We start from the raw sequence: 16748 nt of genomic DNA, 5'->3' as shown, positions 1-16748 counted from the left end.
TCGGGACTGTCTGCTCCTCAGAAGCTTTGTTAACGCTCCCAATTCTACACTGCTCCCTTTACTGGGGGTGAAGGGAGTGCTGTCGCGGGATATGTGCCAGTAACATATGGCGAGATGTTAACACATTATTAATGCAAAGTTAACAAAATTATTTCTTGTGAGTGAGTCATAAATGGATTTTAGATATATAGTGATTTTAGATATATGGATTTTAGATATATATATATATATATATATATATATATATATATATATATATATATATTTTTTTTTAGATATAAAGTGACCCCAAAAAGACACTTCAGCTACACTTAAAAATGTATTAAGACCTTTTTGTTAAATTACATCCAATTTATACACTGTTAAAAGTATACACTTTTTAAGATTGTCAAGTGTTAATGGTATATAGATAATGTGATGAACTACACCTGTGTCAGGACATTTGTGTGAACTTTAGTGAAACTTATTTCATGCTATACTTTGAGAACAGTTATTAAATGGTATCACTTTATTTTACAGTGTCATTGTTACATGTTACATAGTAATAACTATAAATTATGCATAATTCCATGCAATTAACGCTAAACCAAACCTTCATTCTAACTGTATAGTAAGTACACGTAGTTAATTATTATTACTCAGTACTTAAATGTATAATTACACTGTAATACTGGCACCTTGAAATAAAGTTCAACCTTAAATACTTTTAAGCAAGGACACATTAATCAAGGATATAAAAGTCTATCATGGCTTCCACATAAATATTACATTCATAATAATACATTTTAATCAGCATATTAGAATGATTTCTGAAGGATCATGTGACACTGAAGACTAGAGTAATGATGCTGAAAATCCAGCTTTTCAATCAAAGGAATAAATTACATTATAAAATATATTAACATAGAAAATGCTATTTTATAGCCTAAGAGACTTCCTTTAAAAACATTAAAACAGCTTTTTCACACAAAACGTTTGAACAGTATATCTGAACACAAGTTCATTTATATAAACGTATAATAGTAGCTTCATAAAACACAAATGAAATATTGATTTGAACTTAAATTATTTTATTATGTCAAATGAAACCCCAGAGTGATCGAATGACAGACATGCTGGGAAATCAATTACATGCAACATTGGTCAATTATACAGCTTAGCGCTCATAACATCCATAATTCCTGAACACATTACACTGAAATGTAATTGTGAAACATATACTGAGGATGTATATAAATGAGTACATAAACATCCTCAGCATATATGACACATTTTCTTTTCTAGACAAATGCCTTTTCTTTGATCCACCAACTAACTAACAGCGTTCATTCACTTTCTTAATCTGGTATTATTGAGCTCTTAAGTAGCAGGCAGAGCTTTAAATTAGTCATCCTTAGACAGAGGGATGATAAATGTAATGTGTGTCGGGGAAGAGGCCCAATAAAGAGGATGGCACACATTCATATGCATGTGTTTGTGTGCTCAGCTTGATTGGAATGTTGTGCTGGAGGAAGAACAAAGGACTTAAGGAGGAACAAAGCACTTGAATCTAAAGGAAGGAAGGCAAGTGGCAGGGTGGCAGTGGGAAGGGGGTGATGGGAAGAGCATGGATGGTTGTAAGAAGTGTGGGAGATCTTACACACAATGAGCCCCCTGGTGCCATAGCCATTCCTACCTCCAGCTCCCTTTAACACACACACACACTCAAATCACACGTAGCCCCATTGGTTGCACGTTAAGACGGCAACAGCTGAGCTCCCTGATTTTTTTCTCCATGACACACATGTGCACACACTCGCAAACTTGCTACACCAGAAACACTTGTCAAACAAACAGGAACTTCTGTCACCTAGTTTACAGTTTACATCTCACTTTGACCTCAACTGGTGATCTAGCTGGGAGGCCAACACTAGTGTGGTCCCAGTGTGGGAGTACACGTGCACATAGGTATAAAATCTCTCATGCATCTGGCAAATTCCATCCTTTTTATGCACATTTTGGGATATTGCATTAAAAAAAGAAAAATCGCTAGATGGAAATGCAAATTAATTAAAAAAATTCACTCAATTGAGGTGGATTTTTTTTTTTTATCCGATAAAAAGACATGCAAATATGGAAGCACATTTACTGTATACATTTCTCGGTGTGTAACAAAAAACTTGTGACTGCCTCAACAGAGGTTTGATAACTGGACTAACCAGTAGATTTCCTTGCACAGCATCTCAAATATTGGTTTGGTCGCTCTAAAATGCATGAGCTGACGTCTGTTATCAAAACGGTTGGGTATAATTACCTCCCAGAAATGTCTCACACAATGTTTGAGTTCCCAAACATCAGCCATCCACCTCTGAAAGCAAGATATCAAGACAGCATTTATTGCGTTTCATCTGTGCTCTCTGAGGTGCAAGTAATGATGTTGGAACAGGGCTGCCAACTTTTGAGTTTAGTTTGGAGTGAGAATTATGGAAGGGGGGAATGTAAAAAAACAACTTGCATCACAATAGGTGTAATTGTGATTGTCAAAACATTTGGTAACTAAACAGAATTGTATTAAGTTTAGTGACAACATGTTACAATGTTTACATGGTACAATGACTGGTAGGTAGGCCTACTGTTTGTAGGTTATTATTGCTTAACACAATTTTCATGATTTCAATTCAATTCTTGGGATTTGATTTCAATCTTGAAATCAATATTGACTCATTTGGATAAATATTAGGTAGGCTACAGTAGATTAATTTTGCTCAAGAAAAAATATATCTCACATAATGCTGTAAACATACAGAGAGACCTATCAGCTGGTATTGTTAAAGGTTAAAAATAACAAATTAAATTAAATGTGGTTTTCATTATAATAACAATTATTTAATTACACAAGTAAAAATATAATAAATATGTAATATAGTGCACATATTTAGCAAAATACTCCTCTCTATAGCTATTTTTGGTGCTATGGTCATTAAATGGCTTTCCTGAGGTAAATGTTACATTCTGTGCCATAATTGTTCTCCTGCTGTTTTATTGACCTCTTTCCGGTTGAAAAACACTGATTGATCGATATTATGTATGAGGCATATATATACCTTTCGGTAGCCTATGTTTCTTTAACCCTTGATTGGTGTTCATATTTTTGTTACTCAGCCAGTGTTCGTGGGTCTGGTGGACCCGCTGCATTTTGGGGTTTTTAATTCAACACAATCAAAAATGTTATATTAAAATACTCAACAGATGTTTACTTCATCCCAATTACAAGCAATATAAACATCATATATGGTTAATATTTTCTCTTTACCTTTGTTAGATCACATTTAAGAATTGCAACCTCGTGTGGGAATGGCAGGAATAGAAACACAAAACTCACTCTTGCACTCTTTCACACTTACACACAATCTCACACGCACGCACACACACACTCATGCACACACATACACACACACCCACAACACACACACAGACACACACAAAACACACACCCACACCCACCCACACACACACACACACATGCACACACATACACATCTCTCTTATCTGACACACTCAGTTCAGTTCATGGAGTCTCTCTTAACGAGCTGATGATCTGATTCAGGTGTGTTAAATAAGGGAGACATACAAAATGTGCAGAGCAGCGGGTCCCGAGGACTGGAGTTGAGAACCACTGGTATAATCTATCCCCCTATACCAGGCGTTCTCAACCCTGGTCCTCGAGGGCCACTTTCCTGCAGAGTTTAGCTCCAAGCTTGATCAAACTCACCTGTCTGTAGCTCTCTCCTAATCCTGAAGAGCTTAATTAGCTGGTTCAGGTGTGTTTGATTAGGGTTGGAGCTAAACTCTGCAGGAGAGTGGCCCTCGAGGACCAGGGTTGAGAACGCCTGCCCTATACACTAACCCTACCCCTAAACCTACCAATCACAGACAACTTTTGGCATTTTTTGAATTTCAAAAAACACCATTTAGTATGTTTTAGTATGATGACACAGATGTCGTCATAAACCATGTTTACGTTGTATAATACCCATGTCATTATACACATTTGTGTCCTCATAAACCATATACAAGAACATACACACACTAACAGCAAGCCCTGACAGGAGGAGGACAGAGTAAAGGTACACAGGACCTACAATTTCCACACTTTTATTAGCCCCGGGTCCAGTGGACCCGAACATCCTGTGTGTAATATAAATGTGTAGGGGGGGTGTACAGTGTGTTTTCATTGAAAATGTGTTCTGATATATATTCCTCACAGAAAATGAGCCAAGGCCAATGAGTCTCAGTTGGAAAAAATAATTAATTGTATCATTTTTCTTTTGATAAAAAATGAAAATGGGTCCAACAGACCCGAACACCATACAAGGGTTAAATAAAAAGTAACAGATGATTGGTTTTCTTGAACTGAGGAGCTACAGCGACCTGTCACGTCGCAAGCGCCAAAACGGTATTTATTGTCTGAATTTCGTAATAAAATGGACTGAACCTGAGAGCTGAGATTTTTTTTCATATCAAAAGTAACCAGCTCTGTCTAGTTTGTCGGTGTCAGTGTTTCTTTGCTCTGATTTTTCTCTGAGTGTGAAAAGTGTCAATTGCGTGAGTCTGACGCTGAATGCGTGAGAGTTGGCAGCCCTGGACCACAGTGGCTTCTCCGATTGAAGCTACTTCCATTTTTATTACAGATATTTTGCCCCAATTTCCTAGGAAGTGACAATTTTGTTCTCTTGAACACGTGATGAAACGGTGCTTTATTTTGCAAAAACGTGGATGCTGTAGAGAAGAGCATGATGAAGGAATAGACAATCAAAAGTCTTTAATTAATCCAAACAGAACAATCAGGAGATAAAGCATCAATAAAAAGTTATGGGATGATCATGGCACTTTTTTCAATTAAAAAGCCTTATTCTAAGTGTAGGCTAATACTAAGTGTGGAGTATAGGCTACTTTTATCAGTGTGGAAGTGTGAAGAGATTTTTGCAATTCTGGAAAGAAGTAGGCTACAGACTATGATAGATGAAATGATTCATGTCTTTATCTCTTGAACCAAAAATATTTTATACATGTGTATTTTACAAGCAAAACATATTGGGGGAAAAACAGCATAGTCTTAGAGAAATGGCAACTAGCATGTCATTGGAGAGAATAACATATTACATTAAAGTTAGATAAATGGCTTTAAAGACACTTGGAATCCCTTTGTGACATTTTTGAAAAATGTAGACATGTATCCCGCATGATATGGGATAATTGATGAGTCATGACAGTGTTTTTTAGTATCACTAATATACTAGAATCATTTAATTTTAGTTAAAGTTTACATTAACAGGAACATGCATCATGGTGTCATGTCACATGACAAAATGTAGCGTTCTAGCCTACTGTTAAAAAATGTGGGAAAGTTTATCATTGAATGGACTCTATAGACCTTATTCACAGCAGCGCCATCTTTCTTTGTGTTTTTGGATTGTTCTGCTGACGAAACACCGCACAAATATCTTTCCAAGAAATTTCAGTAGACAAAAAACTCCAGACAACACGAGCAACAAGTGATCTAGGAGCTTTATACAGATTTTACAGCAGATGCCATTGAAAACACGGTTAGTCTATCACTCTCACAGCCTTGCTTAAATTCATACCTGTCATGGCGCTGCTCTGAATAAGGTCTATGCACAATCACTTCCGCATTAGATTGTTAGAAAATTGAGTACAAAATTAAATATTGCAGGACAAAGCTAACTGATACAATTCACCGTTACACTAAAGGTATTTAAAGCATCTGAAACTTCTAAAACGTTTTAATATAATAAACGATTTTTTTTTGTTTACTGATCAACATTTATTAGAAATGACAGAAAGTGTTTTTTTTTTCTATGGAAATACAAAGGCAGTCATTATTCCTTACTTAACGTTTTTTCTTTCTTCTTTTTTTAAGGAAGTAGGCAGTGTATGGTGCACTGCACACGACGCAGTATTTAGTCAGCTAGTATTCATTCCCAACGATTGTTGTTTTCAAACAGCTTTTCTAAACACTCCCCCATCTGCCATTGGTTGAATACCCCTAACCTAAACTCATGTAGGCCTACTGTGTCGAGCTGGTGGTGGTAGTGATCAAGGGGTCAAGGTTTGGATGGTTAACATAGCCTCATTAGCCTATGCTAGTAGATGTCGACTCTACACCATCTGGCTTCAAAGAACAGCTTTCTCCTTGTCTGGGCATCCACAAATATCGGTCTATTCTGACAAAATACGTTTTTTTAAACAAGAATATATAAATAGCAAGTCATTATAATAAGTTTGACTGATTAATTTGTCACACAAAAGAAATAAACGAGTTTAGAAAGTTTCACAAGCTGAATCGGGATGACTTTACATGTTTCCTGAGGTGAATGGTTCTTTGAATACTCTTTGCCTAAGACTCTTTCTGTCTCTACAAAAAAGGGAACACACACACATGTACTCAAAGATAAGACTATAATCTTCAAGATCATACTGATGAAACTCATTAACGTTACTCAATATTGTGAAACCAAGTGTAAGAAGCTTCAGACTCCTATATATTCAGGTTTGAGACACGTGGTTTTGAAAAACCTTTAACCTGAAAAAAAAAAAAAATTCATGACTGTAACGTTAGAATTTTATTTACCAGCAGCATAAAAAAATCTTTTTATATAATTTAACAACGGCTATCTGGCCTCATTTAAAATCATTCAGCATTCACGCACCTTTATCGCCCTCCTTTGGGCAACTCACTGACCTGCATTACACTAACAGTGGATCTACATTTTCGATGCTATTAATTTGGATAATTAATAATAATAAAAAAAACAATTCCTCAACCTCAACACGGATGTGTCCAATGTGCTGACAACCTGTAACTTTACAGTCAAATTTGCTGATAACCGGCACAGTCAAATAATGCCATTGATTTAATTGTTTGTTTCACAGTGACAGCACGCGCTCATTTTTAACTCTCCCCTTTCAGTACATACCTGTTATTATATTTACACTTATAGTTTAGAATCATTTTTGTAATAGCTCATCAAGCAATCAAAGCTTAACAAGTCCCCATGTTATCGGTCAGCGTATTTTTTAAAAGCTCGAATGTTACTTACTCAAACCCCAGGATTACCCAACGTCGCGATCACGTGACCATCTACTGGAAACGCTAGTTGTTTGTAGTATGTCACTATCCGCCAGTCCACGCCGCGCGAGCTGTCACCATACTGTCCAGAGGTGAACCAGGTATGTCCACTGTCTCTCCCTGTCAAATCCATCTTTGTCCTAATGCATGTGCCACTATGGCTGGAGATATCATATGTACACTGAATCGTGTCCTTTTATTTGTATGTCTTAAGCCCGTGTTAGTTAGTTAGCTAGTATAGCAGGTGCTTTCAGGACCTGTTCATGTAACTTGTGATGATAGTATACCCACGTCCGCCTCTAGAAGTACACTAGTGTTAATTCTCATATTTTAAAAAAACATATCATTATCGTACTTGTCATCAGAAACATAACAAATCGATATATGGTCACATTTAATTTGGATCAATATTCTTAAAATACTATGAATAATACATTTTAATTGATTAAAATTGTCCAAATCATATGGTATATCTTATTATACTGGATATTAAACTTTTTCCAGTGTCAATATCACTTTCTATCCTGTTAGTCTTTAGTAATATCTCTTAATAAAAGAAATTTCCTTAATGAGGGTATCTTCCAGAACATGACAGTGTTTTTGACGGGAAAACCATGTTCTTGTCACTGTGTAAATATGAGTTATAATTAATAAAATATAATAGTGTAATGTGCTTGAATTGACCTAAGCATATCATGACACAAGTTTATGTTAATGTTTTTAATGAGTTCAACTGAATTACAACAGTTCTGTGCAGCAGCTGTTTATTGAACTCTTCTGCATCCTGTTATGCTCATTTTATAGTTTAGATTGTTCCAATGAATTTTGTTGTATTTATTTTAAGGCTAGATGCCTCTATGTTTGACAATTTGCAACACCCAAATGCGCAAACAGTGCTTGCTCTGTCTGAACATTAGGGTTGCGTGTACTCTGTCGTCTTTGGCCTTCACACAAGCTCATCATGAGTTATCATGAAATCAGACTAATCTTGGTTGACTTGTTTTCTGTTAGATATGTCAAGATGATTCCAGCAATATCATTCTCAACTTTAACAATTTATTGTTACCATTTATATCAGTTCCTCTCTGTTTGGCCAAATTTTGTGACCTTTACTTTCATTCAGGTACATTTACCGTAAATGTAGTCTGTTCTGTTGGCTTAACCTTGATTTTGTGGGTGAACACTCACTGAGGGATTACATTTGCTCTCACTTATTATTCCCATTCAGTTCAGTTATGTCAGTAGATTATACAACCCTCCAACACACCTGGGCTTTATCATAGACCATTGGCCCTCAATACTGTATGTTTTATAACTATTACAGAAGAAGACCCACACACCTAAGAGCTTCCATTAACACTATTTTGAGTTGAGTGATTTTAAAATAAGAAAGATGAGTACATGAGTTCATTTCTTGAGTACATAAAGTTCATGTTCAGTGGTGCATTCAGAGGCACAATGACTTGCAGACATGACTCGTTATTACTGATCTTAACGGTTTGTGTCTGTGCTGAAACATCAGTGATTATGAAATGTGATGCTTGATATGTTGGGCCTGACATGACCATCAAATTATATTTAGCCTTCATTTAGGTTTATATATATATATATATACATACATACATACATACATACATATACATATATATACATATATATATATATATATATATATATATATATATATATATTAGCTGATATTATTATAATTTTCCCCCCACTTTTATTTAGAATCCATCTGCGATTCTTACTATTTCTGACATGTCTATTTAAGGACTAAAGTCTTAGTTGCAGTGTTAACAGCTTCATATGTTTTATGTGAGGATTGAAGCTGGTTTGTATCATCAGCTAAATGTTTGCATAAGGTGTTCACTTTAAGCTGAGTTATAGATATGAAATCAAGTCATTAGTCAATATGCCAAATAAAGAAGCAAACTGGAAAAAAAAAAAAAAAAATCCAGCTTCTAAATGCAGTCAATTCAGTGCCTTCTTTGATCACCATTAAAGGGATAGTTCACCCAAAAATGACATTTTTATCATCACTTGCTCACTCTCAAGTTGCTCCAAACCTGTATAAGTTTTTTTCTTCTGTTAAAGAAGATATTTTGAAGAATGTTGGTAATCAAACAGGTGAGTAAATATGCATTATTTATTTATTTTTTGGAGTGAACTAGGCTATCCCTTTAAAGGTTATACCAATGACAGTTTTACATGGTTTGGTTATCTTTTTTGTCTTTATACCTACATGTAAACCTTATTGAATTTAATCAAATTTTCAGAATTTGAATCATTAGATTTCTTAAACATTCTAAAATCTTTGTATTATTATTATTTTTTTTAAAGGTGGACACTTGACATCACAATGCTGAGGATAAGATGGGAGCTGCTGCTAATGGCCATCATATGCTGCTGGCACAGAGGCCACACAGATAACCATGAGGCTAAGCAGAGTCTTGGGCATGTGACTGTGGTAGTTGTGGGTGGGACAGGTGACTTGGCCAGGAAGTACCTGTGGCAAGGCTTTTTCCAGCTCTACGCTGACCAGGTAGGCAAAGGACACACCTTCTCATTTTATGGTGGGGGCCTTTCGCCGACTGATAAGGGGACTCCGCTGCTGTTTGGGATCTTGAAGGAACTGGCTTGCCCTCCGGAGCTCTCCGCTGAGCGCTGTGCTCTGGTCAAAGAGCAGTTTTTGCATCTGTCCCAGTATCTCCAACTGAAGACATCTGAGGACTATGAAAAACTCAGCCAGCTGATCAAACAGCAGGTAGGACAGGAGGGTATTGTCGAAGCAGGGAGGCTCTTCTACCTGTCAGTTCCAGCTTTCGCATATGCAGACATTGCAGAGAAGATCAACAACACTTGCCGCCCCCCATCTGGCACATGGCTGAGGGTGGTACTGGAGAAGCCATTTGGTCATGACTTTTTTAGTGCTCAGTCCCTTGACAAAAAACTGTCTGGCCAGCTGAAAGAAGAGGAGATGTATAGGATTGACCACTATTTAGGGAAGCAGGTACCATGTTATTTCATTAACATACATTAAGTTTGGGGTTGATAAGATTTCTTTATGTTTTTGAAAGAAGCCTCTTATGATCACCAAGCCTGCATTTATATGATATAATAAAACATTAATATTGTTTAAAACTGCGATGCATTTTTTTTTTTTTTTTTTTTTTTTTTTTCAGGATTTTTTGATGAATAGAAAGTTCAAAAGAAAAACATTTACTTGATAAAATTTTTTGGAACATTATAAAACTTTTTAATGTCATGTTTGATCAAATTAATCTATCTTTGTGTATTCTTATTCTTTCAATGAAAAAAAGAAAAGAATTGACCCCAGAATTGAATGGTAGTATACTTTCACATGAGTGACTGGATCTACATGAGCTTTAAAAAATATATATGTTTTTTCTGTCACAAAGGTTGTCTCTAAAATATTGCCATTTAGGAAAGAGAATAAGAAACTTCTGGACCCTATCTGGAACAAGCACCATATTGAAAGAATAGAAATTGTATTGAAGGAAACCCTGGATGCCAAAGGTACTGGTTTTGAGTTGCTTGTAAATGGAAGTTCATGTTATCGATGAAACCTTTCTCCTTGTATCTTCTCAGTTATTTCTTTAGCATTGATTGTTGATCTGTCATTCATTTACAGGGCGTATTCAGTTTTATGATCAATATGGCGTCATCAGAGATGTGCTCCAGAACCACCTCACAGAGGTCATGACCCTTATGCTGATGAATCTTCCTGCAAACCCCTCCAACAGCAAGGAGATACTACAAAACAAGCTACATTTCTTGGCTTCCCTACAGCATGTAGATAACAGTAATGCGGTCGTAGGTCAGTACCAAGCTTACAATGGAGAGGTTCAGGAAGAGCTCAATAAAACAAAGGACTACTTCAGCCTAACCCCCACATTCGCTGGTGAGTGGAAGAGCTTTTTAGTTTCCTCATTTAACATGCAAAGAAGGTGTTCACGTTTATCTGTTACTTTAGTTATCTCACGCACATGCACACTCTTCTAAAACCTGTCAGACTTATGCGTTTACTTGACCACATGAAAAAAGGTGAAGGAAAAATGGTGTTCATGTTTACATGACCTTTTAGAAAGACCTGGAATGTAAAGGTAGTCATTGATTGTGGAAAATCAATCTAGCTATGCTTACGTTGACTGTGATTGTCTTTACAGGAGTGGTCATTCATGTTGACAATGCGCAATACGAGGGCATCCCCATATTTATGACCTCAGGCAAGGCACTTGATGAACGGGTTGCTTATGCACGTGTGGTTTTCAAAAGTGATGTATTTTGCGTCCAGGATCCCAACAATGTTCAGTGCAAATCCAAACAGATCATATTTTATCTGGGTCACGGAGACCTCCAGTACCCTGCGATTCTCGTGAGCAAGAACCTGTTCAAGCCCGACCTGGTGAACAGCGGTGACTGGAAAGAGGTCACCGAACACAAAGACGCAAACGTGCTGGGGTTACCCCTCAGTGATTATTACATCCAGACGCCAGTCGTACCCAGAGAGGCTTATTGCGAGTTGATCTCACACGTCTTCTTCGGACGCAAGGACAGCTTTATCAGTGCTGAAGGACTCCTTGCTTCCTGGGCGTTTTGGACGCCTATCCTTGAAAGCTTGACTCGGGTCTTTCCACGGGTGTATCCTGGTGGCGTAGCCAACGGGAACCTGCTGAACTTTCGTCTGCGGGGCAATCAGGTCGCCTTTTGCCATGAAGCTGTGGTCAACGTGATCAACCCCGGTGCCGAGGACAACTTCCAGGTGATGCAAGGGAAGTACCGCAGTTCTGAAATGGTATCTGCTTGGGCACAGGAACTGGTGGAGCGCTTGGCTTCTGATCTTCTTCTGGCTGCTGAGGAGGCCATTCATGAAGGAGGTCAGTTTCACCTGGCGTTGTCTGGTGGCTCCAGCCCGGTGGCGCTGCTCCGTGCGCTCGCCCTGAACCTCTACACCTTTCCGTGGCGCAACACTCACATATGGCAAGTGGACGAGCGATGTGTGCCACATACAGAATCTGGCTCCAACTTCCGGTCCATTCACGATCTGCTGCTTCAGCATATCCGCATACCCTATTTCAACATCCACCCCATGCCAGTGCATCTCACCCAACGGTTGTGCGTGGAAGAGGACGGTGGTCCTGCATTATATGAGAAGGAAATAAAGAAACATGTCAATGCCTCCAGCTTCCACTACATCCTGCTCGGCGTAGGCCAGGACGGCCACACCGCCTCGTTGTTCCAGGACACCAAGTTGGAAAGAGACGAAGAACGGTTGGTAACTCTGTCAGAGAGCCCCATTAAACCTCATCAGAGGATGAGTCTCACATTCACAGCTATCAATAGAGCTCGAAGGGTGGGTGTTTTAATTATGGGGAAGAGCAAGCATGAACTTGTCAGTCAACTCAGCCGAATTAAGGGGGAATCATCTAAGTATCCCATCACCAAAGTACAGCCAAAGAGCGGGACTCTTATATGGTACATTGACTATGATGCACTGTTAGGATAGACCAGGACATATCGGTCAATGAAGCCACCAGGGCTCATAGCTCAAATTGAATGCTGTATTGTGAATGATTGCGAAATATCGTTTGAAGTTTAATTTTCACACTAACTGAAGTGTGAATTGTGTGAGAGTTATTTTGATGCTTTGACTTTGCTATTTGATTTGTGTTATGAAATTATTGCATTATAAACAACAATTTCAAATCTCAGGACCTCTTTTAGCTTACAGTAATTAAAGTTTTTAAGTAATAATTAATCTTATAATATTGCTAATTTGCTACAAATACTTATTCCACAAGATCAGACTATTAAGAAAGCAATTAAGAAGATGCGTATGAAAAATTGCATTCCAGATCAGAACTTTTCCACATTTGTGACCAATCGGTGATCAGATAAAACATAATTGAATGGTCTGTAATTTGACTTTTCTTTTTTTTTTTTTTACTTAGCTTACTACATAATTGCATTAGCTCAAACAATTATTTATCAGACCACCAGATTAAATTTGAGATGAAGAACCATGTGACCATGAGGAAACAAGCAAATGTATTTGGAAGGTTTCAATTAAATGGTGAAATTTTGTTCTAGGTGTCATCTCAGACCTCAGGTTAAGAAACCCTAACATGTCCGCAAAAGATGGCATATCCAGTGTAATCAGGATGGAACTAATGTCAATGCACCGTTTCATCTTTAGACTGAATTGAGTTTCTAATGTTGGCATGCTTGATAAAACCATTCCAGAACAAAATTTTTGACAGTGTATTAGTGTCAAAGATTTTTGTCATACCTCAGAAAACAATGATTATGTGTAGAGCAGTCCAAATGTCATAACGCCTTAAAAACTGTTTGTATATACACATGAATGCCTTTAAGTGCTGTTTAAAATCTAATAATTTTTTAGTTAGAATCATATGCTTTAGGAAACATTTTTGTTTATGAATCAGCATTGTCTGATTCATAAGCGTTGATTTTGGCCAAAATTTTGTAGTGAAGCAGAACATTACATTCCACAGGGATCTTATGTGAAAATGTTAATAAAACATTTAAATAAATGCACTGGGTTTTGAAATCATACATTGAAGTTCTTATGTGCATTTACATGATTTTAAATAGATTCATAGGTTTTCTAAACAAACCGTTTAACATTGCAGAGATCCTGTACTGAACCACTGTGTATTTCAACAAAGTATGTGTCTAGGGTTTAACATATTTGAATTGACACTTTTGAATGAAGTCTTACTTTTCCATTATGTTTCAAGGAAATTTTGTTATGGTATTCAGCTGTATTACATGGCATCACATAAATCATTTCATATTTGGTGTTGGTTTTGATGCATACAATAAAATATATTTTTGAAATCATCTGTGTTTTATTTTTTTCTCTTTCAAACATTTTGGATCCACTTTCTGGATTCAGTTATAACCCACAAATGTGGACCGTAAACAGTTTGAGTTTTTATAAAAAAAATAATAATAATTGAATTGTACAGTGCTATGCATAAGTTTAGACACCCATGCTAAAGTTGATTAAAAAGAGGAATAAAAAATCATCTTTTGGAAATTGAACTTAATGCCTTAATTAAAAAAAATTGGAAAAATCCAACCTTTAAGGACACCAATTTTCTTTGTGAATGAATAATGTATCATAAATAAATAAATGTTCTTCCTTAAAATACAGGGTGCATAAGTCTGGACACCCCTATGTTAAATTCCCATAGAGGCAGGCAGATTTTTATTTTTAAAGGCCAGTTACTTCATGGATCCAGGATACTATGCATCCTGATAAAGTTCCCTTGGCCTTTGGAATTAAAATAGCCCCACATCATCACATAGCCTTCACCATACCTAGAGTTTGACATGGAGTACTTTTCCATAAGATCATCTCTCAATGCAAATCAAACCAGCTATTAGGCTAACTGAAATAAAACCATGCCAATCTCTACCAAAAGATGATTTTTTTATTCCTCTTTTTAGTCAACTTTAGCAGGGGTGTCTAAACTTATGCATAGCACTGTATATGCATTTTTCTCCTCCCATGCATTCTCCAACCTGCACCTCACAACTGTCTGAAAACCGTTGAAACTATGTAAATAATAGATGCACCTGTATTGAGTGTCAATGGAGGGCTGTACAGCAGCAGTAGCTCATATTCAACCCCAGAGGGATGTATCTCTTAACCAATGAGGAAACAGTCTGTGGATCAGGCAAAGACCTCCTCGGACCAGAAAGAAAACTGGGGAGACACAAGAGAAACAATGTTTTATTTTTTTTTGTCCTTTATATATCTATTGTCCTTCTACACTTGTCTTTATAATAGTTTTATACTGACCAAACCCTGTATATGATCTCACCTGTTGAGAGTATGCAGGCCCAAGACACTACCAAAGAAAATATATACAATTCTGTGGTGGTGTTCGCCTGAGAAAAATAAACTGACTATTTATATTAAGGTAAAACCATTTTTGCACATAAAATCGTATTACAACATTTCACACTTACACACTGAGGTGAAGTCAGGGTAAGAATGAATGTACAGAGTCCCTGTATAAATGCGAACAGCCCAAATGAGTGAAAAGCTACCCTGATGCTCTTGGGGACTGGGTCTGTGAGTGTAATCGCTACAGCCAAACCTTAAATGAGAAGAGAAGGGATGATAATAAGGTTTTAAAATTAGAAAGCAGAACAAATATGCAAAATAAACCATTTACAGTATAAGTATAAAAATCTGATTACCTGTTGCTATAAAGGAGAACACAATGAAGACTATAAGATTGTTCAACAGTGGCTTTTCACAGTAGCGAGAAGATTTTGGCCTGTGAACACATTACTGCAGAATATTAGACATTTCACATGATGAGCTATAACATGCATGCGCATATGAATATGTTTATTTGACATGCTATGTGTCACCAGGAGAGCTTTTTATCTGTGAAACTTCATATAGGACGCTTACCTTGACAAAATATAAAACTGTGGTGCCAGGAAAAGAACCACAAAGATGAAAAGAACAATCTGACTGCCAGAGGAAAAACAAGTTTCATTTAAAATGTTTAATGTTATGAATGTCTGCACACACACACACAAATGAAGCTTTACAACAGTGAAATACATAAAATGGTGTTTAGCATCTGGTTACAATTTTATTTACTTACCAATTATGTAAACAGACAGACAGATAGATAGATAGATAGATTTGTTAACTTACAATTTCAACCTTTGATCTCTTGGAAGCCACCTGCTGGTCTGAAAAGCTGCATGGACTAAGAAGTGGTGAAGCATTGTGCAATTTATATCCCCTCAGGAGATTACACTCTCTTTAGCAAGACGTACAGCTACAATGAAAAATTATTTAAGACTCTCAAACGCATCTTACTGAAACATTCTAAGTATAAATACTATAGTGAGGTATAAAGGTCAGAAAAGAAAATTACAGGACTTACCAGAAATGTATCAATATCATGCTAGTCAGCAAACATAGCCGTTTAGAAGCTCTCGGAGAGAAGAGAGATCCTCTGTCGGGTTATATATCAAATGGCGCCGTCTAGTGCTGAGTCTTGGTATAGCTACGTTTGGAGATATCAAATTATGGATTATAATAACTTTTTTCAGTCACAAAGAGGTTGTTAGTTTTGTTTAAGGGATCTGTATATTGTATACAACGTATTGGCTTGTAATAAAATGCATATTGTACCACAGTAAATTTACATTGTTCAACATTGTAAAGACGTTAAAATAATCATGAAAGACGAGAAATAATAATAGCATGATACTTTCATGTTTTAATGACTGTTTCATTAACATATTCATTATTACCATATTTTCATTAGAATTCCATATTTTTCCAGAAAATAATTATTTTAATAATCATTTTTAATAATTATTTATTAATAACCATTTTGGTCTGTTCATCACAGAAGACTTTAAAAGTTGTTTACATTTATGTTTTGTTTTTATTTACCTTCACAGCCCACATTCACACGGAGTAAAGGATGACTGAAATTTCAATGTTAACTTAAGAACAGATGAATTACAAGTCCCATATGAGAACTGTCTGGATGAGAGTTAAAGAAACACCTGTCATTTCCAACTGTCT

General features: G+C 36.6%; 2 protein-coding genes across 3 annotated transcripts; one reads left to right on the top strand and one right to left on the bottom strand.

The window, feature by feature from the left end:
• The first annotated feature begins 7151 nt into the window (after positions 1-7151).
• Positions 7152-14016, top strand: h6pd (hexose-6-phosphate dehydrogenase (glucose 1-dehydrogenase)). The gene is made up of 5 exons (XM_079883145.1): positions 7152-7230; positions 9473-10142; positions 10552-10669; positions 10785-11054; positions 11320-14016. The coding sequence occupies exons 2-5, from the start codon at positions 9492-9494 to the stop codon at positions 12657-12659; spliced, it is 2379 nt and encodes a 792-aa protein (XP_079739271.1). The 5' UTR covers positions 7152-7230; positions 9473-9491; the 3' UTR covers positions 12660-14016.
• Positions 10021-16204, bottom strand: LOC307165497 (uncharacterized protein). Of its 2 annotated transcripts, XM_079883149.1 has the most exons (8): positions 16096-16204; positions 15861-15987; positions 15609-15671; positions 15389-15468; positions 15155-15285; positions 15007-15073; positions 14759-14888; positions 10021-10094 (listed from the first exon to the last, which is right to left on the bottom strand). In XM_079883149.1, the coding sequence occupies exons 2-7, from the start codon at positions 15932-15934 to the stop codon at positions 14806-14808; spliced, it is 498 nt and encodes a 165-aa protein (XP_079739275.1). In that variant the 5' UTR covers positions 15935-15987; positions 16096-16204; the 3' UTR covers positions 10021-10094; positions 14759-14805. The 2 variants fall into 2 exon arrangements, with proteins under 2 accessions (XP_079739275.1, XP_079739276.1); XM_079883150.1 differs by lacking the exon at positions 16096-16204 and having other exon boundaries at positions 15861-16015.
• Between the last annotated feature and the right edge of the window lie 544 nt (positions 16205-16748).

The sequence above is a fragment of the Squalius cephalus genome (genome assembly GCF_949319135.1).
Source record: "Squalius cephalus genome assembly, chromosome: 10".
NCBI lineage: Eukaryota > Metazoa > Chordata > Actinopteri > Cypriniformes > Leuciscidae > Squalius > Squalius cephalus.
The sequence above is the reverse complement of the archived record's forward strand: the minus strand, read 5'-3'. Positions and strand labels throughout refer to the sequence as shown.